The sequence below is a fragment of the Balaenoptera borealis genome, assembly GCF_965194805.1.
Source record: "Balaenoptera borealis genome assembly, chromosome: 14".
Classification (NCBI taxonomy): domain Eukaryota; kingdom Metazoa; phylum Chordata; class Mammalia; order Artiodactyla; family Balaenopteridae; genus Balaenoptera; species Balaenoptera borealis.
This window is the reverse complement of record NC_138875.1, coordinates 19,356,310-19,382,336: the sequence shown is the minus strand read 5'-3', so window position 1 is coordinate 19,382,336 and position 26,027 is coordinate 19,356,310. Positions and strand designations below refer to the sequence as shown.

At 38.2% G+C, this 26,027-nt stretch overlaps 1 protein-coding gene across 11 annotated transcripts in view; it reads left to right on the top strand.

The window, feature by feature from the left end:
* The window catches only part of RAB27B (RAB27B, member RAS oncogene family), a 167,113-nt gene that overhangs the window by 97,530 nt on the left and 43,556 nt on the right, over positions 1-26,027 (top strand). For 2 of the 11 annotated variants that reach the window (XM_082353426.1, XM_082353436.1), the window contains exons 1-3: positions 210-3,706; positions 4,884-4,964; positions 5,056-5,138. The exons of 2 other annotated variants lie outside the window; for them this stretch is intronic. In XM_082353426.1, coding sequence (XP_082209552.1) covers positions 5,088-5,138 — 51 coding nt within the window. In that variant the 5' untranslated portion in view covers positions 210-3,706; positions 4,884-4,964; positions 5,056-5,087. Of the gene's footprint in view, positions 1-209; positions 3,707-4,883; positions 4,965-5,055; positions 5,139-26,027 lie in introns of those variants that run through there. 7 more of the 11 variants (XM_082353427.1, XM_082353437.1, XM_082353431.1 and 4 more) reach the window with 6 other exon arrangements.

Genomic DNA, 26,027 nt, shown 5'->3' with positions numbered 1-26,027 from the left:
TTCTGTGCGAGGGCTTTCTCTAGTTGCGGCAAGCCGGGGGTCACTCTTCATCGCGGTGCCCGGGCCTCTCAGTATCGCGGCCTCTCTTGTTGCGGAGCACAGGCTCCAGACGCGCAGGCTCAGTAGCTGTGGCTCACGGGCCTACTCGCTCCGTGGCATGTGGGATCTTCCCAGCCCAGGGCTCGAACCCGTGTCCGCCGCATTGGCAGGCAGACTCTCAAGCACTGCGCCACCAGGGAAGCCCTTTTTTACTGTCTTGAAGGTACATTTCTTTTTAATTCATTTTCTATAGGAGCAGAGTAAAAATGCATGTGTTCAGTTCATCTTGCTAAACCACAATTTACTCTAGTTTACTTTCTCCAGAAAATAAACCTCCAGTCTCCTGGAGGCTGGGTTGAGCAGATGGAGGGACTTATGGTTGGTTGATTGCACGACAGTGGGGAAGGGAACATTGGGTCCAAGCATCCTGAATACAGACGTCTAACCAAACCCCTGTGTTCACCCCACCAGCTGGCCTCCTTCTCTGGTGGTATTTCCGCCTCCTAGGCGTAAGCCTCCCAGGTTACACAGGGAATTAATGCTTCTCATCCATCAGCCCTCCTACAGGCATGCAGTGTCCAACTCATCCTCTTCCAGATCAGTTACCCAGCCTCCATCTGACTTAGGTTTTTCCAAATCATCCAATGCAGTTTATTTTGTCTCTTGATTTCTCCTCTCCCTTTTATTTGTCTTTATGGTTTCATAACATATAAAAATGTATTTATTCTTGTGTCAGAGGAGTTTGGGGAAGGGGAGATGAAACACATGTGATCAATTTACCATTTTTAACTAGAAGTCACCCATGTACATTTATATATCCGTTTACCTCAGTGCTGTGTTTATTCAGTGATAAAACTATTGACAGAAATTACGTCTGATTTGTGCTATGTAAACTCCAGGTGCAGAAAGACATTTACTTTTTATTACAACACAGGATGCTGTCACCTTGTTTTCATGGTTTTCCAGGGTCTTTTATTCTGCTCTATCTCTGGTCAAAGTGGCCAAGAATCATTTTGCTCATATTCTCCCACTGCCGTCTCCTCCTTGGAACCCTCTGCCCACAGGGAAGGAAAAGTTCCACCCTCTCCAGCAGCTGAATAACATCACCATGTAACACCCGTACCTCTGAGCCTTGGAACCAGAAACAGGATTTCTGTGGCAGGTGACTCCAGGAGAGTTGTCCCTGCAGGAGTTAACCTTACGAGGCAGCTGACACACTTACTTATCCGGGGAAGGGAAGGGTGACAAAGAGAGCAGACGATAAACGTGTGTGTTAGACTTTATCCCAACAGGAACTTTGTCCATAAACAGAAGGGAGGCAGCACGGTGTCCTGACCACTGTGAGCTCTGCCTTCCAGACCAGCAGACCTGCGTTCTACATTCATGGACCTTTGTGATTCTCGGCACATTGCTGGGACTTCCTCAACCTCACTTTCTTCATTCTTAAAAATGGGGACAATAAAAAATAATAGACGCCTTGCCCCTTTCAAAGCAATATTGTGAAAATCAAATGAGATGATCTATGGACAATGGCATTATAAAAGCTGTGGAGTATGGGAAATAATAGCTACTAGGATTAATGTAAGTGAACACATAAACTAGGTGAAGAATACACATTACCATTTTATATCGTGTACAGAGAATCATTTTAAATTAATGTGCTATAAAAAGAGGAATAGGGCTTCCCTGGTGGCGCAGTGGTTGAGAGTCTGCCTGCTGGTGCGGGGGACACGGGTTCGGGCCCTGGTCTGGGAGGATCCCACATCCCGCGGAGCAACTGGGCCCGTGAGCCACAACTGCTGAGCCTGCGCGTCTGGAGCCTGTGCTCCGCAACAAGAGAGGCCGCGATAGTGAGAGGCCTGCGCACCGCGATGAAGAGTGGCCCCCGCTCACCGCAACTGGAGAAAGCCCTCGCACAGAAACGAAGACCCAACACAGCCAAAAATAAATAAATAAATAAATAAAGATTTGGAAGAGGAAGGAAGAAAAAAAAAAAGAGGAATAAAGTCAAAGTTGTTTATGTATTTCTTTTATCTCTCTCAGGCCCCATAGATACACACAGCAATAAAAAATATTGCGGATGGTGCAAAATAGATTTACTATAAATGTATATTCCCAGCATATGTATTTTGAAAATCTACAACCCAAACCTCCAGTAATTTTTCACAGTAGATCAGAATAATTTTTATGAATCGGACCTTACTTTGGAGGAATGGAGTAGATAAGTGCTACCAAAATAATAAGTATAGCCAACATATATACTTTACTGTGCCAGGTGCTGTTCTATGCACTTTGCTGATATGAACTCATTTACTCACAATAACCCTATGAAGAAAGACATATTATTATCCCCATTTTCAAGATAAGAACATTGAGGCACAGAAAATAGAACTTCTCCCATATTTTCCTAGTAGAATAGACAGATTCCTGTGAAACCAAATGTTTTCTCCAACACTCCTCTTCTCCACTGCTTTGCTATTGTTTGTTTATTTGCATTTGGTTTTGGTTTTAGGTTCTTTCTTTTCACACCCCTCCCACAGCACTTCTCCAGGAGATGGTCCATAGCTGATGTCAGTGCCTCTCAGATTGTCTCTAAGGCACCTTGTCAGAACTGGGTCAAACAATTAACATTTTAGCAGTCACTTCATCGTTTACCAACATGAATGCAAGCAACATATTTGGAACTTTTTGATTTTCTTCACAGTGGAAAAAATCAGTTGCTATTATATGCCTTCAACCTTGGATTCTTACTGTTACCATCAGTCTGTACATCAGGGATGTCAGAGTCTGTCTGAAATGTGACCTCAAGAGAACCAGCCAGGACCTTGATTGTGGACAGATGAATCCAAAGTGTCTAGAACAGGGTCGGCCACATAGTAGGTACTTAATAAAGATTTGTTCAGTGAATGTATGTGCTCCTGATTTCTTCTGATCTCATAGACATGACCCCTATTTACTAACCTTCGTACCTCTGAAATGACTTTAGGAGGCAAAGATTAGGGCGGTGCATACTGATTAATGTATTCATATTAACAGATCCTAACTTTTAAAACACGGGTTTCCTTCTAAGCCCTTTTACTTCCGGAAGCCTTTGTTTGCTTTCCACTAGCAGTTCCTTGCTTTCTCTCTAGTTAATGAGACATCTCCCGGGAGGAGAGAAATGCAATGCATTGGAAGCAGTTCTCCCAGTGCCCAGGGCTCTATGAAAAAGAGAAATCAAAGAAAACACGCAAAAATAAAGGACTAAAAATGAGCTGCCTGCTAGGGCTTGGAGCCCTGCAGTGAAGAGAAGTGAACCAGAAGCCGAGCGCCTTTGAGTCACCACCAAGATTAGCCTGAGGTGCGCTCCGCACGTCCGCGTTAGGACCGGGAGACACGCCTTCTTCTCACACAAACCTTCCAGATCCCTGGTCTCCGCGGACTCAGGGGTGGTGCTACAAGTCCTGCCACTTGCAGTCGTGACTGGCAGGGGCTGGGAACCGGCCGGTGTTGGACCGATCCAGCGCCACAGGTTGGAAAAATAGGAGCTGTCCCCAGGACTGTCGCCCTGGAAGGCAGATCTCGGGTCGTTGCTGGTGTCGGACCCCAGGAGTCCAAAGGCTTGGGAAAGGGGCAGGAAACCTCTGAAACCTGACACCTCTTGCCGCCGAGGAAACTTCGCAGGCTGGTGAGTTTGGGGAAGCCGGGCTGTTATTGCTGGAATGTGTTCCCACCAATTCGGGGTTTGCTGGGCGGCTCGCCTGCGGAAAGGGAGTGAGACAGGGATGAGGAGCCGCGGGCTCGCGGCGAGGCAGCCGGGTCTGGAGCGTGGTTTTGGGTGTGAGCGCAGTAGGCGGGCGGCTTCCACCGAGATCCAGGTGCAGACATGACGGGTACGCGGACGTCATCAAAAAACTAGCTGGTTGTCTTTCTTTACTTTGGCCCTTGCCTATCCAACAGCTGGTTCGGATTACAGAAGAACCTAGCACAGCAATGTCAATTTCCTTCCATCTGTATCTCCAAAAAACCCCAAAAACAAACAAACAAAAAAACAAAAACAATTCATCATCATAATGTGTTTAGAGTTTCATTGAAGGAGAAGTCATTTCGTGAGGCAAGCCAGGCAAGCGATAGGACATTTCTATGTCCGTCCGTAGGTGAAATAGCCTCAGAGAGAGACATCAAGAGTAATGTCTGCCTGCCAATTTTTTTTTTTTTTCCCCGTGTTCCTTCTGAATTGTGATCCGGGTGTTGCAGTCCTAGAGGGTGTGTACATGTGTGTTTGTTCAACTGGTCACAATAAATTAGCTTCCAAGAGTTTTCCACTCAATACATTATCTCATTATCTGAAAACTACTAAAGCAGGTGAAATGTCCCTAAACAAAAGCTAGAGGCTGTGTTCCTAGGAAAAGGCTGAGTTTGGTCAAAGTCATCACGCTTGTAATATGGGTACTGCTTTTTATTTCAAGACCTAAAATGAAGAGTATATAAGATTCCGGTTGTGTATATGGCACATTACTAAATTAAGCCCAAGTTAATAACATGTGGTTTCAGAGTTCTTAGCAACAAAATTATTATTGAACGTAATAATAGCTATGAATTTTGATTTAGTCTGTTTCAAAGAAAAATGTGTACTGTTCTTAAAATTGAGTTACATTCACGGTAATAGTATAAATATATCTTTTTTATATGCATGGGTATAGAGTTCTAAACTTGGAAAGTTAACAGAAAAGTTAACTTCAGCATTATAGCCTCAGGAATTTAAGTTTATTGAATTTTTAAGCTACTATGAAGTCCAAATTGTAGTATGAAGTGAGAGCCATACTTGCCTTGTGCTGTTCCCCCTAAATACTTAATTTTCACAGTTTCCTATCATAATCCTCTACCCAGAGGGAATCAGTCCTTCTTGAAGGCAAGAAGGGATTCTCAGGAATGACCAAAACAAGGTAATCTTGGCAGATAGTTTAATATTAATAAGCCTTTTCTGCTTAAGAACCGACAATGGCCTCCCATAAAATGTTACCATCTTTGCTTTAGAAAGGAGAACAAAACATTGCAGATGAAACTGGATGGGCCTGTTCTCAAAGATGCCAAGAAGGAATAAAGGGAATCTGTCAAATGTAAGCAAACCACAACTCCCTCCTAGGCCGTTTCTGGAACAGGACTCTTTGACGACCTTACAGGGAGGGTAACCCTAATATAATTGATTTGCTCAGCTCCTTGGTGCACCATCTTATACTAAAATTATCTACTGGTTTCTGAATTGCTTTTCATTTATTTAGCTGTAATTCTGGAAAGGTGGAAGTCATCCAAAGCCCCAGGTGGTTCAGAACAGAAATCTGCTCTTTTCCCACCCTCAGCCTGGGACATTTCTGGTTAGTTTTTTTTTGGTCTTTCAGGTCAGGAGAGCATGAAACATAGACCAACTATTCACATAAAGCTCAGCTCGTAATTAATCCAGTTGCCTGAGCTGATTCATCGAGGTAGGTTAACCAACAGTTCAGCTCTTAAGCAAGTTTTTGCAGTGTTGAGAGACAGGAAAACAATTACAGTAAAAACAGGACAAACCAGGGGTTTCCCGTGAAGGGTATGCCACTTTCTGGAGCTGGCGGCTAAAAGGGAACGATTTTTCACTCATTATTAGATGTAGTATGGAGCTGTTATTTATTATATAGTAGTAGGAAGTAGCAACACCACAAAGCATAATAAAAACCTATTGTAAACCCCATAAGTGGAGTTCAGAGTATTACTTAATTTGTTTCACACCGTTTGCATTATTCATATTCTTTAAATATTAACCTTCTCTCATAGGCCCTCCTTAAATGAAGGAAACTTGTCTGGATTATCAGTAATGAGAATAAAATGCTGTTTAACACATAGCCAAAAAATCTTCAATAAGTTGTATTTTCTAACTAAACAACTGCTGAATGCAGTGAGGAAAAGAACTTAAGTTTCTTGTTCATTTATTCAACAAATATTTATTAATAGTGTCAAGCCCTATTCTGGGCTGTGTGTGGACAGAGGTGGACCAAATGGACCAAAATGCCTGACCCCAGAGAGCTTACCTTTTACTTTAGAGAATAAACGAGATGAGCAAGTTGGATCCATGCTACATCAGAGATAAGCGCTAAGGAGAGAATATAAAGCAGAGGAAGCACACAGAAAGTGGCAGCGGCATGGCCCAGGGAGTGTTGAAATTTTAGATCAGGTGCCCAGGGAAAGTCTCACTGAGAAGGTGACATTTGAAGGTTGCTCTGAAGGAAGCCAGGCAGTGTACCTTGTGGTTACGGGGAGGAAGAGCTGTCTAGACTGAAGGAACAACAAGCAGAGGTTTGCCTGGCATCTTCCAGGAGCAGCAAAGAAGCCTGTCTGTATGTCTGGGGGTGGGGCGATAATGGGGCAGGTCACAGAAGGCTTTTGAAAGTGAACATGTTGGCTTTTGATTTTTATTCGGAGTGAAAGAAGAAGACTATCATTTAGATATTGTCTATTGAAAAGAAGAGTTTAGAGAGTAGAAAGCAGGGGCTGGAGAGGGGCACAAGGTGAGGCTGGAGAGAAGTGGGAAGTCATTGCAAAGGCTCGATAAGATCTGAGAAGACTAAGAAGTCCACTCCATGACTTATTCATTGTAGAGATGGTTTGTACCGAGAAGAGGAACTAAGTGACCTTCAACCCCTCTTCCAAAACTGTGATCCTACAAACACAAGAAAGGGCACAATTTGTTTAGTATTTGATAGATATTCTAGATCACAAATTAAGAGATAATAGTGAAAGTTTAGTTAATACAGTTGTAAAAAATAATATCAAAGTAAAGTAAGTTGTAGCTGCCATACAAACCAAATGGCTAATATCCAGAAATGCAGGAACAACATTTTTTTAGTAGGTAAAAAGGACATCAAGACTCACTCACATAATCTGGGAGAAATTATAGAGAAGGCAGATATAGATATCAAAAATTGGTGGGATTTAAATCAAACCTTTAAGAAGCCCATCATTAATCAAATTCTACTAGTGCTGAGTAGTATAGCTATGGGTATGGCATTCAGCCTCCTTAAGGCATGATTTTCTCCTGTGTAAAATAAAGGCAATAGATTGATTATTTTAATATCCCTGTTGTCTAGCTCTAGACCTGGGTAACCTACAACTCTTACTTCATATTTAGTTCCTTACCTTCCTTTTTTTCCTTGTTTCTTTCCTCTCTTTCATTTATGTACCTATTACCCATTTAGTTAGTTAGATAGATAGATATTCAGAGTTATAGATGTTTTTATGTGTGTGAGTATCAATATTCATAGATATAGAGGTATATATGTGTAAGTATATACACACACATACACAGAGAAAAAGAGAAATACATAAACTCTATAAAAGAGGAAAAATTTCATTTTAAGAGGCTTAGGAAAAAAATACAAGATTTTATTTTAGTTTTCTTTCTGTAGCCCATAAATTTATTTTCAATTATAGTGAACTTGGGGTCAACCCAATGTGTTTTCTTGTTGCTCTCTTCTTAACTTTCTCAGAAAAATGAAACTGTGTGTTAAGTCTGACCTGAGGGATACACCAGAACAAAAATAATTAGAAAAAGCAGAATGGGTTTGTATGATATTTGTCCAATCTAACTTAGGCAAGGTCCTCAGAGCCTGAGAAGTTCTTTAAAAGAGTTACTCAGTTCTCATGGACTATTATTCAAAATATACTGTTTTCATAAACAAAATGTACTGTTGATAAGTGTTTCTGGATATGTAAAAATGTTAAAAAATATAGAACGAAAGTAGAGTTTTCAAAGAGGGAACAAAAAACAAAGCATCTCTTAGAGCTTAAAAAAAGTAGAAACCTTTTCCAAGATCAAGAGCTGCCTTATATTGACCCAAGGCACCTCCTTGGACTGACTTAGGCTTTGGATTTTCCAAAATTTTCTTCCAAATGCTGGGAAGCACAGGAGCAATGCACCTCATTTGCTAATTTCTTAATTTCTTGTGTGAACTAAAGATGAATACCACAAGTAAATATGTGGAAACTATTACTCCCAGTCTCTGCCCCTATCCCTCCCCGATTCAACCTTTGATCTTAATCATTCCAAGGTTGGCAATGCCAGTTATCAAAGGCTGCTTCTGAGGGTTTGGAAGTGAAAGCTTCTATTAGAAACAATAGAGAAAACAAACACTGCAAAACATATCTTAGGAAAAAGTCACTTTAGTGAAAATATCCTGGTATTAATAACTGAGGGGTAAAAACATACTGAAACAGGTTTAAATAAATAGGACATGATATGACAAAGATCTATTCTTTAATCTTTTTTTTTTTTTTTTTTAACTGTAATTTAAATTTATTTATTTATTTATATTTCTTTTTGGCTGTGTTGGGTCTTCGTTTCTGTGCGAGGGCTCTCTCCAGTTGTGGCAAGCGGGGGCCACTCTTCACCGCGGTGCGCGGGCCTCTCACCGTCGCGGCCTCTCCCGTTGCGGAGCACAGGCTCCAGACGCGCAGGCTCAGTAGTTGTGGCTCACGGGCCTAGCCGCTGCGCGGCATGTGGGATCTTCCCGGACCGGGGCACAAACCCGTGTCCCCTGCATTGGCAGGCGGACTCCCAACCACTGCGCCACCAGGGAAGCCCAATTCTTTAATCTTAAGTTAGAAATGGGTTGCTAAGAAGATGTGGTATATAATATAAAATATATATATTATAAATGTATATATATATATATATATATATATATATATATATACACACACACACATACAATGGAATGCTACTCAGCCATAAAAAAGAATGAAATTTTGCCATTTGCAGCAACATGGATGGACTTGGAGGGCATTACGCTAAGTGAACTAAGTCAGAAAAAGGTAAATACTGTATGGTATCACTTATACATGGAATCTAAAAAGTACAACAAACTAGTGAATATAACAAAAAGAAGCAGACTCACAGATATAGAGAACAAACTAGTGATTACCAGTGGGGGGGGAGAGGCAAGGTAGGGTGGGGCAGTGGAAGGTACAAACTATTAGGTGTAAGACAGGCTCAAGGATGTATTGCATAATACGGGGAGTATAGCCAATATTTTGTAATAACTGTAAATGGAAAGTAATCTTTAAAAATTGTATAAAAATTTAAAAATTAAAAAAAAAAAAAGAAACAGGATGCTAGTTGATGAAGACTACATGGTAGCAATAAAGTGTAATGAACAACTTTGGGTTTGCTTTTTTCTCAGGACCACACTAGGCCATCATCAGGGTCTAGTCATTTTGAAATTGACCTATTTAATTTCCCCAAATCCCCCTTGTTAGGTGATAATTTTGCACTTAGCTACTAGAAAACCCAAGGAAACAAAAGAGGAATGTATAACTCATTAGTAGACTCCTGGATCTCTTCTTTATTTATTTATTTTGGGGGACATTTTTTTTTCAATTTTTATTAAAATATAGTTGATTTACAAAGTGCTGTTAGTTTCAGGTGTACAGCAAAGTGATATATATATATATATATATTTATATACAGATAGATAGATATTCTTTCTTAGATTCTTTTCCATTATAGGTTATTACAAGATATTGAGTATACCTGCCTGTGCTATACAGTAGGTCCTTGTTGGTTATATATATAGTAGTGTGTATTTTTTTTAAATTTAATTTAATTTATTTTTTTATACAGCAGGTTCTTATTAGTCATCAATTTTATACACATCAGTGTATACATGTCAATCCCAATCTCCCAATTCATCACATCACCACCCCCACCCGCCACTGCATTCCCCCCTTGGTGTCCATACATTTGTTCTCTACATCTGTGTCTCAATTTCTGCCCTGCAAACCGGTTCATCTGTACCATTTTTCTAGTTTCCACATATATGCGTTAATATGCGATATTTGTTTTTCTCTTTCTGACTTACTTCACTCTGTATGACATTCTCTAGATTCATCCATGTCTCTACAAATGACCCAATTTCGTTCCTTTTTATGGCTGAGTAATATTCCATTGTATATATGTACCACTTTTTCTTTATCCATTCGTCTGTCGGTGGGTATTTAGGTTGCTTCCATAACCGGGCTATTGTAAATAGTGCTGCATTGAATATTGGGGTGCATGTGTCTTTTTGAATTATGGTTTTCTCTGGGTATATGCCCAGTAGTGGGATTGCTGGGTCATATGGTAATTCTATTTTTAGTTTTCTAAGGAACTTCCATACTGTTCTCCATAGTGGCTGTATCAATTTACATTCCCACCAACAAGGCAAGAGGGTTCCCTTTTCTCCACACCCTCTCCAGCATTTGTTGTTTGTGGATTTTCTGATGATGCCCATTTTAACTGGTGTGAGGTGATACCTCATTGTAGTTTTGATTTGCATTTCTCTAATAATTAGTGATGTTGAGCAGCTTTTCATGTGCTTCTTGGCCATCTGTATATCCTCTTTGGAGAAATGTCTATTTAGGTCTTCTGCCCATTGTTGGATTGGGTTGTTTGTTTTTTTAATATTGAGCTGCATGAACTGTTTATATATTTTGGAGATTAATCCTTTGTCCGTTGATTCGTTTGCAAATATTTTCTCCCATTCTGAGGATTGTCTTTTTTTCTTGTTTGTAGTTTCCCTTGTTTTTCAAAAGCTTTTAAGTTTCATTAGGTCCCATTTGTTTATTTTGTTTTTATTTCCATTACTCTAGGAGGTGGGTCAAAAAAGATCTTGCTGTGATTTACGTCTAAGAGTGTTCTTCCTGTGTTTTCCTCTAAGAGTTTCATGGTTTCTGGTCTTACATTTAGGTCTCTAATCCATTTTGAGTTTATTTTTGTGTATGGTGTTAGGGAGTGTTCTAATTTCATTCTTTTACATGTAGCTGTCCAGTTTTCCCAGCACCACTTATTGAAGAGACTGTCTTTTCTCAATTGATAACCTTGCCTCCTTTGTCATGGATTAGTTGACCAGAGGTGCGTGGGTTTATCTCTGGGCTTTCTATCCTGTTCCATTGATCTAAATTTCTGTTTTTGTGCCAGTACCATATTGTCTTGATTACTTTAGCTTTGTAGTATAGTCTGAAGTCAGGGAGTCTGATTCCTCCAGCTCCGTTTTTTTCCCTCAGGACTGCTTTGGCTATTCGGGGTCTTTTGTGTCTCCATACAGATTTTAAGATTTTTTGTTCTAGTTCTGTAAAAAATGCCACTGGTAGTTTGATAGGGATTGCATTGAATCTATAGATTGCTTTGGGTAGTAGAGTCATTTTCACAATATTGATTCTTCCAATCCAAGAACATGGTATATCTCTCCATCTGTTGGTACCATCTTTAATTTCTTTCAACAGTGTCTTATAGTTTTCTGCATACAGGTCTTTTGTCTCCCTAGGTAGGTTAATTCCTAGATATTTTATTCTTTTTGTTGCAATGGTAAATGAGAGTGTTTCCTTAATTTCTCTATCAGATTTTTCATCATTAGTGTATAGGAATGCAAGAGATTTCTGTGTATTAATTTTGTATCCTGCAAATTTACCAAATTCATTGATTAACTCTAGTAGTTTTCTGCTGGCATCTTTAGGGTTCTCTATGTATAGTATCATGTCATCTGCAAACAGTGACAGTTTTACTTCTTCTTTTCCAATTTGTACTCCTTTTATTTCTTTTTCTTCTCTGATTGCCGTGGCTAGGACTTCCAAAACTATTTTGAATAATAGTGGCAAGAGTGGACATTCTTGCCTTCTTCCTGATCTTAGAGGAAATGCTTTCAGTTTTTCACCATTGAGAATGATGTTTGCTGTGGGTTTGTCATATATGGCCTTTATTATGTTGAGGTAAGTTCACTCTATGCCCACTTTCTGGAGAGTTTTTATCATAAATGGGTTTTAAATTTTTTCAAAAGCTTTTTCTGCATCTATTGAGATGATCATATGGTTTTTATTCTTCAATTTGTTAATATGGTGTATCACATTGATTGATTTGTGTATATTGAAGAATCCTTGCATCCCTGGGGTAAATCCCACTTGGTCATGGTGTATGATCCTTTTAATGTGTTGTTGGATTCTGTTTGCTAGTATTTTGTTGAGGATTTTTGCATCTATATTCATCAATGATATTGGTCTGTAATTTTCTTTTTTTGTAGTATCTTTGTCTGGTTTTGATATCACAGTGATGCTGTCCTCATAGAATGAGTTTGAGAGTGTTCCTTCCTCTGCAATTTTTTGGAAGAATTTGAGAAGGATGGGTGTTAGCTCTTCTCTAAATGTTTGATAGAATTCACCTGTGAAGCCATCGGGTCCTGGACTTTTGTTTGTTGGGAGATTTTTAATCACGGTTTCAATTTCATTACTTGTGATTGGTCTGTTCATATTTTCTATTTCTTCCTGGGTCAGTCTTGGAAGGTTATACCTTTCTAAGAATTTGTCCATTACTTCCAGGTTGTCCATTTTATTGGCATAGAGTTGTTTGTAGTAGTCTCTTAGAATGCTTTGTATTTCTGCGGTGTCTGTTGTAACTTCTTTTCCATTTCTAACTTTATTGATTTGAGTCCTCTTCCTCTTTTTCTTGATGAGTCTGGCTAATGGTTTATCAATTTTGTTTATCTTCTCAAAGAAGAAGCTTTAGGTTTTATTGATCTTTGCTATTGTTTTCTTTGTTTCTATTTATTTATTTCTGCTCTGATCTTTATGATTTCTTTCCTTCTGCAAACTTTGGGTTTTGTTTGTTCTTTCTCTAGTTCCTTTATGCATAAGGTTAGATTGTTTATTTGAGATTTTTCTTGTTTCTTGAGGTAGGCTTGTATAGCTATAAACTTCCCTCTTAGAACTGCTTTTGCCACATCCCATAGGTTTTGGATTGTCGTGTTTTCATTGTCATTTGTCTCTAGGTATTTTTTGATTTCTTCTTTGATTTTTTTTTAATTAATGCCTTATTTATTTATTTATTTATTTATTTATTTATTTATTTATTTATTTATGGCTGTGCTGGGTCTTCGTTTCTGTGTGAGGGCCTTCTCCAGCTGCGGCAAGCTGGGGCCACTCTTCATCGCGGTGCGCGGGCCTCTCACTATCGCGGCCTCTCTTGTTGCAGAGCACAGGCTTCAGACGCGGAGGCTCAGCAATTGTGGCTCACGGGCCTAGTCACTCCGTGGCATGTGGGATCCTCCCAGACCAGGGCTCGAACCCGTGTCCCCTGCATTGGCAGGCAGACTCTCAACCACTGCGCCACCAGGGAAGCCCTCTTTTTTGATTTCTTCAGTGATCTCTTGGTTAATTATTAACGTATTGTTTAGCCTCCGTGTGTTTCTTTTTTTTACGTTTTTTTTTTTTTCCCTGTAATTGATTTCTAATCTCATAGCGTTGTGGTCAGAAAAGATACTTGATATGATTTCAGTTTTCTTAAATTTACTGAGGCTTGATTTGTGAGCCAAGATGTGATCTATCCTGGAGAATGTTCCGTGCACACTTGAGAAGAAAGTGTAATCTGCTGTTTTTGGATGGAATATCCTATAAATATCAGTTAAATCTATCTGGTCTATTGTGTCATTTAAGGCTTGTGTTTCCATATTAATTTTCAGTTTGGATGATCTGTCCATTGGTGTAAGTGAGGTGTTAAAATCCCCCACTATTATTGTGTTACTGTCGATTTCCTGTTTTATAGCTGTTAGCAGTTGCCTTATGTATTGAGGTGTTCCTATATCGGGTGCATATATATTTACTATTGTTATATCTTCTTCTTGGATTGATCCCTTGATCATTATGTAGTGTCGTTCCTTGTCTCTTGTAACATTCTTTATTTTAAAGTCTGTTTTATCTGATATGAGTATTGCTACTCCAGCTTTCTTTTGATTTCCATTTGCATGGAATATCTTTTTCCATCCCCTCACTTTCCATCTGAATGTGTCCCTAGGTCTGAAGTAGGTCTCTTGTAGACAGCATATAGATGGGTCTTGTGTGTCTTTTGGTTGGAGTTTTAATCCATTCACGTTTAAAGTAATTATCGATATGCATGCTCCTATTACCATTTTCTTAATTGTTTTGGGTTTGTTTTTGTAGGTCCTTTTCTTCTCTAGTGTTTCCCACTTAGAGAAGTTCCTTTAGCATTTGTTGTAAAGCTGTTTTGGTGGTGCTGAATTTTCTTAGCTTTTGCTTGTCTGTAAAGCTTTTGATTTCTCCATCGAATCTGAATGAGATCCTTGCCGGGTAGAGTAATCTTGGTTGTAGGTTCTTCCCTTTCATCACTTTAAGTATACCATGCCACTCCCTTCTGGCTTGTAGAGTTTCTGCTGAGAAATCAGCTGTTAACCTTATGGGAGTTCCCTTGTATGTTATTTGTCATTTTTCCCTTACTGCTTTCAATAATTTTTCTTTGTCTTTAATTTTTGCCACTTTGATTACTATGTATCTCGGTGTGTTTCTCCTTGGGTTTATCCTGTATGGGACTCTCTGCACTTCCTGGCCTTGGGTGGCTATTTCCTTTCCCATGTTAGGGAAGTTTTTGACTATAATCTCTTCAAATATTTTCTCGGGTCCTTTCTCTCTGTCTTGTCCTTCTGGGACCCCTATAATGCGAATGTTGTTGTGTTTAATGTTGTCCCAGAGGTCTCTTAGGCTGTCTTCATTTGTTTTCATTCTTTTTTCTTTTTTCTGTTCCGCAGCAGTGAATTCCACCATTCTGTCTTCCAGGTCACTTATCCGTTCTTCTGCCTCAGTTATTCTGCTATTGATTCCTTCTAGTGTATTTTTCATTTCATTTATTGTGTTGTTCTTCTCTGTTTGTTTGTTCTTTAATTCTTCTAGATCCTTGTTAAACATTTCTTGCATCTCCTCGATCTTTGCTTCCATTCTTTACTCGAGGTCCAGGATCATGTTCACTATCATTATCCTGAATTCTTTTTCTGCAAGGTTTCCTATCTCCACTTCATTTAGTTGTTTTTCTGGGGTTTTATCTTGTTCCTTCATCTGGTGTATAGCCCCCTGCCTTTTCGTCTTATCTGTCTTTCTGTGAATGTGGTTTTTGTTCCACAGGCTGCAGGATTGTAGTTTTTCTTGCTTCTGCTCTCTGTCCTCTGGTGGATGAGACTATCCTGGATAGCTTCTCGATTGAGGTGCCCTCTCCCCCAACCAGGAGTTTGCACATTTGGTGAGAAGTCATTCTGTTTAAGATCACAAAGAGTATACTTAGATAAAGGTGAGAGTGAGGTGAGAAATGGAACGTAGGGACACATGTCCCACATGTGTTTTGTCCTCTAACTGGGGTAGTTGCACCAACTGTGGGCTTGCTTTGCTCTGCAGACTTGAAGGAAGCCTGGCATGCATCTGTTTCCGGCGCAAGTTGGGGAGGAGGTCTTTGAGTTGTATGGTGTGGTTTTCTCTGTAAAACAACTATATGACAATAACTGAGTTGCTATGAAGATGAATTTCCTTTGAATTGTAATGTTCTTCTTTCTGGTTCCCAACAGCTTTGCTAATCAAATGTGGTTTTCATGGTTCTGACTCATTACGGTTTTCACTCTTTCAAAGTATACTTTGACTTTTTAAGTCAACTGAAGTGTGAGGCCCAGGGAACCGGAAACTCATTTCCTATCCTTTAGTTCTTGGAAGGTGTTGGATTAGGGTGATTTTCGTGAAAAAAAAAACCTGAGGTATGGTGCGGTTTTTCTAGAGTAGTAATGTTGATTCTTAAAATCAGTATAGTAAAAATGCAGACACCTATGGGGATAGGCTTGGCACCTTGAGAACAGAAAACTAATTCAAAAGAGAAAAAGAAAAATTCAAATTCATAAATGTTAGCTATATATTTAAAGAAAGATGTCTGTTTCATCATAATATTTTATAACCAGCAGAAACGTTTTTATTTGTCTTATTTCTCAGGAATCATGTTTTTAAAAGTGCGTAGAAATTGAAATTGGAAGGTTAAAGAAATACCTGAAAACTACTTTTAATTAGTCTTTTCTACAATAACCATGTTATTGTGCATCATCACTTGACACAAAACATGAAAATAAAAAATCCAAGAATTATTGACATCCTTTGGAGAGCACAAATTCTACCTGCATCGTATAAACTTTAGAGAAAATGTCAAGTTAGTTATGTTAAAGTTGACAACATTAATTACAATAAAAAGATCTGCTCACCATGTTAAAGCTAATAATAGCAACTTAATTTCTGGTATAATTTTTACATATCTGAATTTTTTACTAGAAATATTCATTAAGTGCTGTTTTTGTGTCAGCAGCATATTTGGTGCTTTGGTTGTAAAGATGGGTAAGACATAGCTTGTGCCCTTGGAGAACTTAGAATCTGGTGAGGTAGATACATGAGCAGATAATTTGAGTGTAATCTGGTAAAGTTTAAGTTAGTGGTTTGAATGCAGTATTGTGGTAATAAAGAGGAAGATAAATCTAAGGGGGTTAAAACTGTAGAGAGATCAGTTAGAAGTGGGAAATACAAATGGCCTGAAATTAGCTCAACGATTGTAAGGTTGGAGAAGTCAGATTAGGGAAATAATTAACTAGTGACGTTGACTAGATTTTGGGAGAAAAGAGAAATTTTTATAGTTGCAACTGCTGGTTTTAAGGAGGCATTAGATGAATGAACAGTGGTCCCCCAAATTGAAATTAGGTGTAGAAAAGGTGAAGCACAGTGAAGGAGGAAGACATACTGCATTTGTGTACCTATAGTGATTCAACTGGATTTGTTCAGGAAAATGGCTTCTGGAATCTAAAACTCCTAGGAGAGGTCAGGCTGGTAATAGTAATTGGGAAGTACTGGCCTGCAAGAGATCATGAAAATCCACAAGACCTAGTGCCATCTCTTAAGGAGAACCTGGAAAGAGGGAGGAGTAGTAGCCATAAGATAGGAGTAATGATTTTCTTCCTATTCTGTCAGCACTGATTCGCTTTGGCTAATAATGACATTTAAGCTCTGGAAGGACTTCGGGGAAATATAATGTTATATATAATTATGTTTATTATTATTATTAAATTGGGAGGATGTATTAAATATGCCTGTAGCTCTTAGTTGCGGATGCCATTTATCCCTTTCTGTGGGACAATCACTTTAAGCATTTCCTTTACCTAGAATTCTATTCACCCATATTTTCTCCCAGCCCCCCTTGTGAAAAATGACAAGTCATAGCTCAGTTAGGAATGTGTTCTAGTACCATAGAACAAAAAAACCTAATAGATTACTAAAGTGATTGAATCTATTGATTTTGGCTCATTAATATCATGCTTTAATAACTGATGCCCAAACAGTATGAATTTAAGAACAAATTAACTGCCACTCTCTTTATTTTACTCAATAGCTTTTTTCTAGCTCTGCTGTGTCTGAATTTATGACACTTTTAACCTCAAGATCTGCTTACGAAAGCATGACAAAATGTATCTCGATGTTCTAAAAGAATTAAAGAATAATTATCTAGTAATGATTACTTTTGAAATTTCCAACCTATATAAAATAGTGTTAAGTAATTGACTTGTAAATATATGTCTAACTGACCAGGTTTACGGAAAGTTATTCTCTCTCTCCCTCCTTCTCTTCCCCACCCCATCTCCAATCCCCATGTTAATACTCTTTCCAGTTTATTGTTTGAAAAAGTTTGGGAAATGTTTTATTACATTTAAGAACATTCCTTATACAACCATCTGGCTGCCTCTCACTCTCTATCAAAGTATTTCTGATTATTAGATTATCAACATGAGAACATTCCGCATGAGTACTTGTCCAATTGAGACGTTTCTCTCTGTTCCTTCTGGATTCAGGTGTTTAAAGTCTTCTTTGTTATGGATGCATCATTTCAGACATCTAGTTCTGAACAAATGTATTTTTCCATAAGAGCTTCTTGTAATATGCCAATAGCTCAGTTATTTGTGTTCTGGTTATTATAGATGGAGAAGGAAAAATTCTAAACAACATTTTAATGACTCATCTATGAGTTAGACACATAATCCATGTCTACAAATATCCCAGTCAAGATTTCTAATTAAATCCATGTTGACTTTAGTCCTTTTTGTTCTCCAGCATTTGGTTACTTACATTATTTTTTTTTTAACAATTTTTTTTTGTTTTTTTTTAATAATTTATTTTATTTATTTATTTACTTTTATTTTTGGTTGCGTTGGGTCTTCGTTGCTGTGCACGGGCTTTCTCTAGTTGCGGCGAGCGGGGGCTACTCTTTGTTGCGGTGTGCGGGCTTCTCACTGTGGTGGCTTCTCTTGTTGTGGAGCACAGGCTCTAGGCATGCGGGCTTCAGTAGTTGCGGGTCGTGGGCTCAGTAGTTGTGGCTCACGGGCTCTAGAGTGCAGGCTCAGTAGTTGTGGTGCACAGGCTTAGTTGCTCCGTGGCATGTGGGATCTTCCCGGATCAGGGCTCGAACCCGTGTCCCCTGCATTGGCAGGCGGATTCTTAACCACTGCCACCAGGGAAGCCCTACTTACATTATTTACTAAGCTATTATCCAACTGTGATTGTGAATCTTCTAGAATCTAGATTATCCCATTCTGTAAATTCATCAATATTTCATAGTCTATTGGGAAATATCAGTGTGTTTTTTTCTTGTATGAGGTTTGAATATAGGTAAGCTAACCTTAGGGACACAAATCTCTAGTTTTTGGCAATCCTACTTGTGTGGGAGTATAATAATAAATATGAAGAAAAGACAAATATCTTTACTGCAAAAAAATCCTTTGTATAACTTATGATGAACATTTGTAGATCACTATAAATTATGACTGTTTGACACGGTTGTCAAGGGTAAAAATTTGCACTGATGTTTAACCTTGGATTAAAGACTGACAGCAAGCATCCTCATTTTCAGCTTTGAAATATCATCACCCGAAGAATGCATTCATTGAATGCACCAATTTTCAAGTCTAGGCCATTGTGGAAGAAAATCAAAAGTTTGGTAATTTTTATTTTAATGGGTACAGCTTTACAAATTCTACTTTCTCTTACAACTGCTTCCTGTTTGGAATAATTTTTTGCATGTAACTTGTTGAGATTTCAGGACACTAATACAGGCTACATGCCAAAGTATGAAAAAGATGAAAGAAGGTTAAACAAACGTTTTTCCCATTCTAGCCATAATCTTATGAGTCTAGTTTCTTTTAATATGATTGACAAAATTGGCCCCAGGCACATTTAAAGGCAAAATTGAACTGAGTGACCCAAGCAACAGGGACGTCTTCTCCAAATCACAGAGTCCCAATGAAAGGGGTATATATAGGCAGAAATAGAAGTTTTTATCTATTGAGGGCCTTTCTCTTGTCCTGATACTGAGAGCATATTTAAAATCCAGTACTAATTAAGAAAAGCCTAAGGAGTAGACTAGATCTTGAATAATATTTTTGGTTTGTTACAGCAAATATCACTTAATTCTGATTACTTTAAAAATATTCCTGTTTAACTGGATCTGAAATGAATTTATATTAGAATTAAATAGAGTGAATATTTTTATGATATCCATTCCAGGAGTGAGTTTCCAGAACTACATTTAGACTATAGCCATGGTGTCTATGAGTAAATCTATAACATTCTTAACAATAGTAGGTTTTATCATGAAGCTTTATTAAGGAAGAAACAAAAGATGCTTTTCTGCAGACTTTTGTAAACATGATATATCCTCAGCTTCTCCTATGTAATTGGAAATAATGAAGTTTTTTATAAGGCCAAATATTCCCTACAGCCCCTAAACTCCTGTCTAGGCAAATAATTTTATTACATGTCTATTACATCATGGAGGGAAGACTGTCTCCTTGAATCTTTTTTCTTTGACATTTATTGAAGGTGGAGCAAGGAATTTTCTTTTTAGTACAAGTCATGGGTAAAATTGATGTCTCTCAGAACTTTATCTCAGAGCCCCCTTTTATCTCTTTTGATACTTTTCTACAGTGCTAGTACCAATTTGTTGGTCTCAAGCTGGGAAACCAATGACTTACTGACCAATCTTTTTGATGAATTAATTTCTGCTAAAGTAGCTATGACTGAAAACAGCTAATGAATCACTCTTCCTGGTAAACATGTTTGCTTTAGAACATGTAGCAAAAATCCAAAGGTATGCCTAATGTTAGAAGTTCCAGGCTTAAGAATAGAGTTGTAGGGGAACAATTTGGTGCAAAAAGAACTTTATCAGTAAAAGCTAATGTAGCCTATGTGGATGGTGACGCCCTGGCTGAGAATTTCTGGAGCAGTCACCATTTAAAATCTTCCATTACCAGGGCAGAATCTGGGTTAGATAGATATTCGAATCCCTAGTTCTGAAAATATGGTCCCTTTGTAGAAAGGATGTCCTTTCAGTAGAGCCTCTTTTTTTTTTTTTTTTTAAACTTCTCACTATCCTCTCCAAGTGGGTACACATAGCTTTTTTTTTTTTTTAATAGCTACTTTATTTATTTATTTATTTATTTATTTTTAGCTGTGTTGGGTCTTCGTTTTGTGCGAGGATTTTCTCTAGTTGCGGCAAGCGGGGGCCACTCTTCATCGCAGTACGCGGGCCTCTAACTATCGCGGCCCCTCCCGTTGCGGGGCACAGGCTCCAGACGCGCAGGCTCAGCAGTTGTGACTCACGGGCCCAGTTGCTCCGCGGCATGTGGGATCTTCCCAGACCAGGGCTCGAACCTGTGTCCCCTGCATTGGCAGGCAGACTCTCAACCACTGCGCCACCAGGGAAGCCCCAGTAGAGCCTCTTAAGTCCATCCTCGGAAAGGTTCTTTCACAGAGTTTGAGACTTGATCACCAAAACTGTTCGAAACACTTAACTGTGTATCCTTGACAGTAAGTTCTTAGTTTCCTGTCTTCTGGGTGAACATGACAAGTATATGTAAATAAACTCAGTTGATAAACTGGCAGACATTCTGGTGAGTCTGCAGGTTAAATTAATAGTAACTGCCTGAGTATTTTTCCATCAGGAATGGTGGCATTTTTCTTAGGTAACCTCTGCCAACTGCTAATATAAGAGGTGGGCTCATAAAAAACTGTAGTTTCTCTGAATAGATTCAGATCCACAGTGGCAAACTAAATCTGTAGTTTCTCTAAATAGATTCAGATCCACAATGGCAAACTAAATAGCCAAACTTATAGACACAAAAGATCTCTTTTTTTTTTTAATAGATCTCTATTGGAGTATAATTGCTTCACAATACTGTGTTAGTTTCTTTTGTACAACAAAGTGAATCAGCCATATGCATACATATAGTTGTTTGCATCTTGGTAATTTTAGAGTAATCCTTAACACCATTACTGCCCTCTGAGTTGCTACCTTCAGAGATGGATACCCATCTACTATTCAGTTCATTTTCTAGCCTGCCAGCCTAGAAAAAACAGACTTATTACATAGAATAAAATGGTTCAAAACTGAGGATTTCAACAATTCACAGGAACCACAAAGAGATAACAGTTTGATTTTCCTTAGAGACAGAAACATACCTTATAGATCATAGTAAGCAAAATGGAGTCCAGTATTTGCCACATAAAAATATTTGGAAGCATTGTCAAGTAACAAGAAAGGTCAAATGTCAGATGGCAGAAGACCGCTATGGAAGAAAGAGCCCTAAAGTAAAATTACTTAGTTCATCATGGGAAAATTTAGCCCTGGTTTTTTGTCTGTACTTGGCTTATTTCCAAACAATAATTAATTTTAAGTCAGTGAAATTTAGAAAACTGTCATGAAAGTGGTTGACCCTCTTGTTTGAAAGAAGTGATATGTAAGCAGTTTCTCATTTATTCCACTATATGGAAAACCTATGTCAGATAACTACTGAAATTTTTAGAAATATTTTATGGATTTTTCTTTGCAGAACTACTAGAACATGTAAACACACTGAAATAATCTCTAGTCTCTTTTCAAGGACTTGAGGTTTGTGAGCTATTTTTCAGAAAAAGAGTTCTGTAAAGCTTTATGTTTGAAAGGAAATTTATAGATATTTTCAAATAATTTTTAAGCGTAACAGTTTATCGGGACATTATCAACTCCATCAAAGCTTAGATGATAATATCAAAAAACCAAAGAAAATATCCATTGAGAACATGTCAATAGGCTAGGTAGAATTCCTTTTTCCTGTGGGTCAAAGCAGAATTCAAAACACTGACTGCAATATATGTTAAAACACCGATTACCATTAGGTTTTATCTGTCTCTACTTCTAAGAGCAAAAAGCCTATTTAAAAATATTCTTAGTTCGGAGGGCTGCTGCAACCAAAAATTTCACCTTAGATTTTCTAGTTTCAGGCAAACATATCTTGGATTCATGCATTTATATTATTTTTTCATGAGCTGAAACTGTAAATTTCTATAAAGTCAGTCGCTGTCCTTCAAATTTACTTGTACCCTTGTCACTGGGCATTGTGTCAGCAAGTAATATAACCCGATGAGATTTTGTGGTTAAACTTTTTCTGGTGATTGAGGTTCAGGAAGGCATTAAAAAAATTAGCACCTCGTACCGTTGATATTTGTTAAAGCTTTGTGGTAATAGTGTACCTATAATTTTACATTTTCAATAAAATTCATTCTTTTGTTTTAGCAGTGGTAAACTACCCTATATTAAGAAGATGTTTCTGACAGGAGAACTTGCACTTGTGGTTTTAGAAATAGCGTCAGGGATGTATTTGCACTCATCTTTCCTGTTTCCTCTCCTGATGTCCCAAGGGACTAGGGGTTTGATATTAAACACATTAAACAACTGCCATGGCACCTGCTGACCAATGAGAATAACAGGAACCTTTAAGCCACACTGCTATGTACCTGGTGCATATCAGCTGGGCCGGGGGACCAATGTCACACTATTATAAAATAAAGCAGAGCAAACTGGCTTATTTGGAAATAAAACACATTCAAACTTTTAGCTCAATCCACTTGATTCTAATGCTTTAAAATATTATATGATAACAAGATGATTGCTTCTATTCTCGTGAAATATAAAATGTGAATGATAAAGTCTTCTTTGAAAGGTTTCTTCAAACTCTGTAAAGTTTGGCCAAACTCTAGCTATACATTTTTCTCCCTTTTCAGATAATCAAGATTAAACTAATTTTTAAAAACATGAATATTAGAGAAACCATTCCTCATATCCTGGAATCTGTATGCCAGTTGCTCATCCAAATAGATTTAGGACCATAGTCCAAATGAAGCACAGGAAGTATAAGTGCCCCAGAACTAGAAAAGCCCTTCCATTACCCTGAGATGGCTTCAGTGAGCAGAGAAGGAGTTTCACAGTAATCAAGGTGGAGTCTGAAATAACAAGGGCATGACTTCAAGAACCAAGCCAAGTTCATGAATAAAGCACAGTGTACAATTATGGTTTATCTATATGTCAATATCTTCTACAGACAATAACTTTGTGAAAAAGGCATTGAATTAGCCATCAACCATGACAAATAGCCATGAGTTAAAATATCTACAGAGCCCTGTGGTGCTAATAATCTCAATAATTTTCGCTGAATGAAAGATCCAAGAGGGTTAATTAGTGTTGGCAATAAGCCAAGTACAGGCAGAAAACCAGGCTGAATTTTCACTTCATGAGCTAATAAGTTTTAATTCAGAGCTACTTGTTGCATAGTTGATCCCTGGAGGACTTCACTAGGTGCAACATCCTAATTGAATGGACTGATCTGCTTTACTACTAGCCCTACAAAATTCACAAGAATCTTTCCCAATCTGCCTTTCTGCCAGTTTTTGCCTAGTGTGTGTCTTTATGTTGGTGTCACTGGGAAAATGGAGGTTTTGGGGAGGGAAGTGGCTGTTCCCGGTTTAATTCTGTTTCTCATCATCAACACTAGAAAGAGGGATCTTCCCTCTGAATCTGGTATTACAACTTTTACTAACAATTTGGCCAAAATTAACGAAGTACATATGAAGCTGCTTTTCCCTCAGACATTTTAGCATTGCAATACTTGGTCATATAGTCTGATACATGTTTCTAACTTTAGGGTAGGAATCTATTGGGGAAGAAAAGAGGTTCCCCTGAACTCCCCTAGGTAAGCAAGAAGTTCCCCTGAATTCCCCGAGGCAGGCAATAATGGATATAAAAAAAGGATCATGCAATAGGAAAAAAGTAAAATTGTGAAATAGGTTAATGCAATCTCCTTTTTAGCCTCATCTTGTTTCTCCTATACTTTTCCCAGAGACCTGAGTCCCTTGTGGGACTCTCTCGTTGCTCCCTTTGCATCCGCTCCTCTTGTCTTCACCCTTCTCACATTTCCACAGGATCATCAAACAGTACCTGTCCCTGGTTGCATTCCCTGAGGGCCCTCCTTTCTACTCAATCATTTAGTATTCTAATTGTTACTAATGTGCTAATTGGCCAAAATATAATAAGATGTTCACCTTGGGAAAGCATACAATCCATCCTCATGATTTACTGATTGTGTATTTGTGAATTTGCCTACTGGCTGAAATTCCTTTGTAACCCCCAAATCAATACTCATGTTGGTTTTGCAGGCGTTCACAGACACGCATGGAGTGGGGAAAATTTTGTGCAAGTTCCTAGCTGAGGTCAAACAAGTTGACACTCTCCCTTCTTATTTCAACTCTCATACAGTAAACAAGTATCCTTTTCGTGGTTTTTTTAGAGCCACATTTTTTGCATTTTTGTGCTTTTAGATGGTAGTTTTTTCTGTTTAAAATGGCTCCCAAGGATATTGCCGAAGGGCTGTCTAATGTTCCTAAGCTCAAAAAACTGTGATGTGTCTTATGAAGAATATATGTGTGTTAGATAAACTTCATTCAGGCATGAGTTATGGCGCAGTTAGCTGAGTTCAATGTTTTTGAATCAACAATCTATATTAAATAAGATCTCTTTAAACAGAAATACACATAAAACAAGGTGATGTATTGATCACTTGGTGAAACTATTGTGACCAGAGGCTCACGGGAACGTCACCCTGTATTTTCCCTAGAAGTAATTCTTCAGTGTTTGCTAATTCAGTGTTGGCAGTGACTTTATAGAATAAAATTACCATAAATAACAAGAATTGACTATGTTTACTTCTTCCCATAAAAGGACTTGCAGTAGTTAAGGGCTAGTGATAAAAATGCAGTCAAGTAGCTAAAGGAAGAATAAAAAACAAGCAAAAACTGAGTCATGCAGTTCAGAATTAAAGAGAAGTAAAGTAGCTTAAAAAAAGAGAAACTTGATGCTTATTGTATTTAAGCAAAAAAAACCTGAACTCTGATCTTCCAGGCAAAAAAGATAATGAGTACCACAGCTTTTCTTATCAGATTAAAGAAAGTATATCAATTTATTGAGAGAAACTTTTTTTTCTATTATTGTGTTCTAAGAGTAACTTTATGGCACAAGCACAGACTAGATAATGTTTATAATGGTAGTTTTATAAGTGATGTAGAAAAGGACCTTATGTGATTGCTTTCACATTGACAACAAAGCCCAAGGCACAAATACTATTTCATTGTCCTAGGAAGGATTTCAAAAGGGATCTGAAGGTTCTGTATATTGCTGGGACACTGACATGGAATGCAGTACTATCACAGGTATTATGCTGACATTTACATTCTAAAGAGCTTCAGATGAAATGATTGTAATAGTGGAGTTACCCAGTTCTCTGGTAAAATGGAGGAAGAGATACTTTGAGCAGGTGGCTGTTTTGGTGCCTCTAAAATCACTGTAGAACAAGGATATCTGCATTTGCCTATGGATTAGAGAGTCAACAGGGGGAGGCCAGAAGAATGAGGAAGGCTACGGCCTCCAACCCACGCCAGACAACTCCAATTAGGAACATGATGTTAACTAGAAATATCATGTTGATTATGAGCATGAATATACCTGAAACTGTCCCCTCCAAGCTTTGACTCTTTTAAATAGCAATGATCATTTTTATTTATTAATTAATACTACCACTGGTGCTAAGAATTTTCTGGTAAGATTTGGAGGAAGGTATAAATTATAGGCTCAAATAGTGAGCAAAGAAACGTTAAGAAAAAAATTCAGCAAAAGCTTATAAACTCATTTAAACCTCCCAACATATATTTCATGATTGTTGATGTCCCAAATCTTGAGCTTGATTTGTCCTGATTTGAGTATTAACCCAATTCTTGTCAGAATTTATAAAAACAGG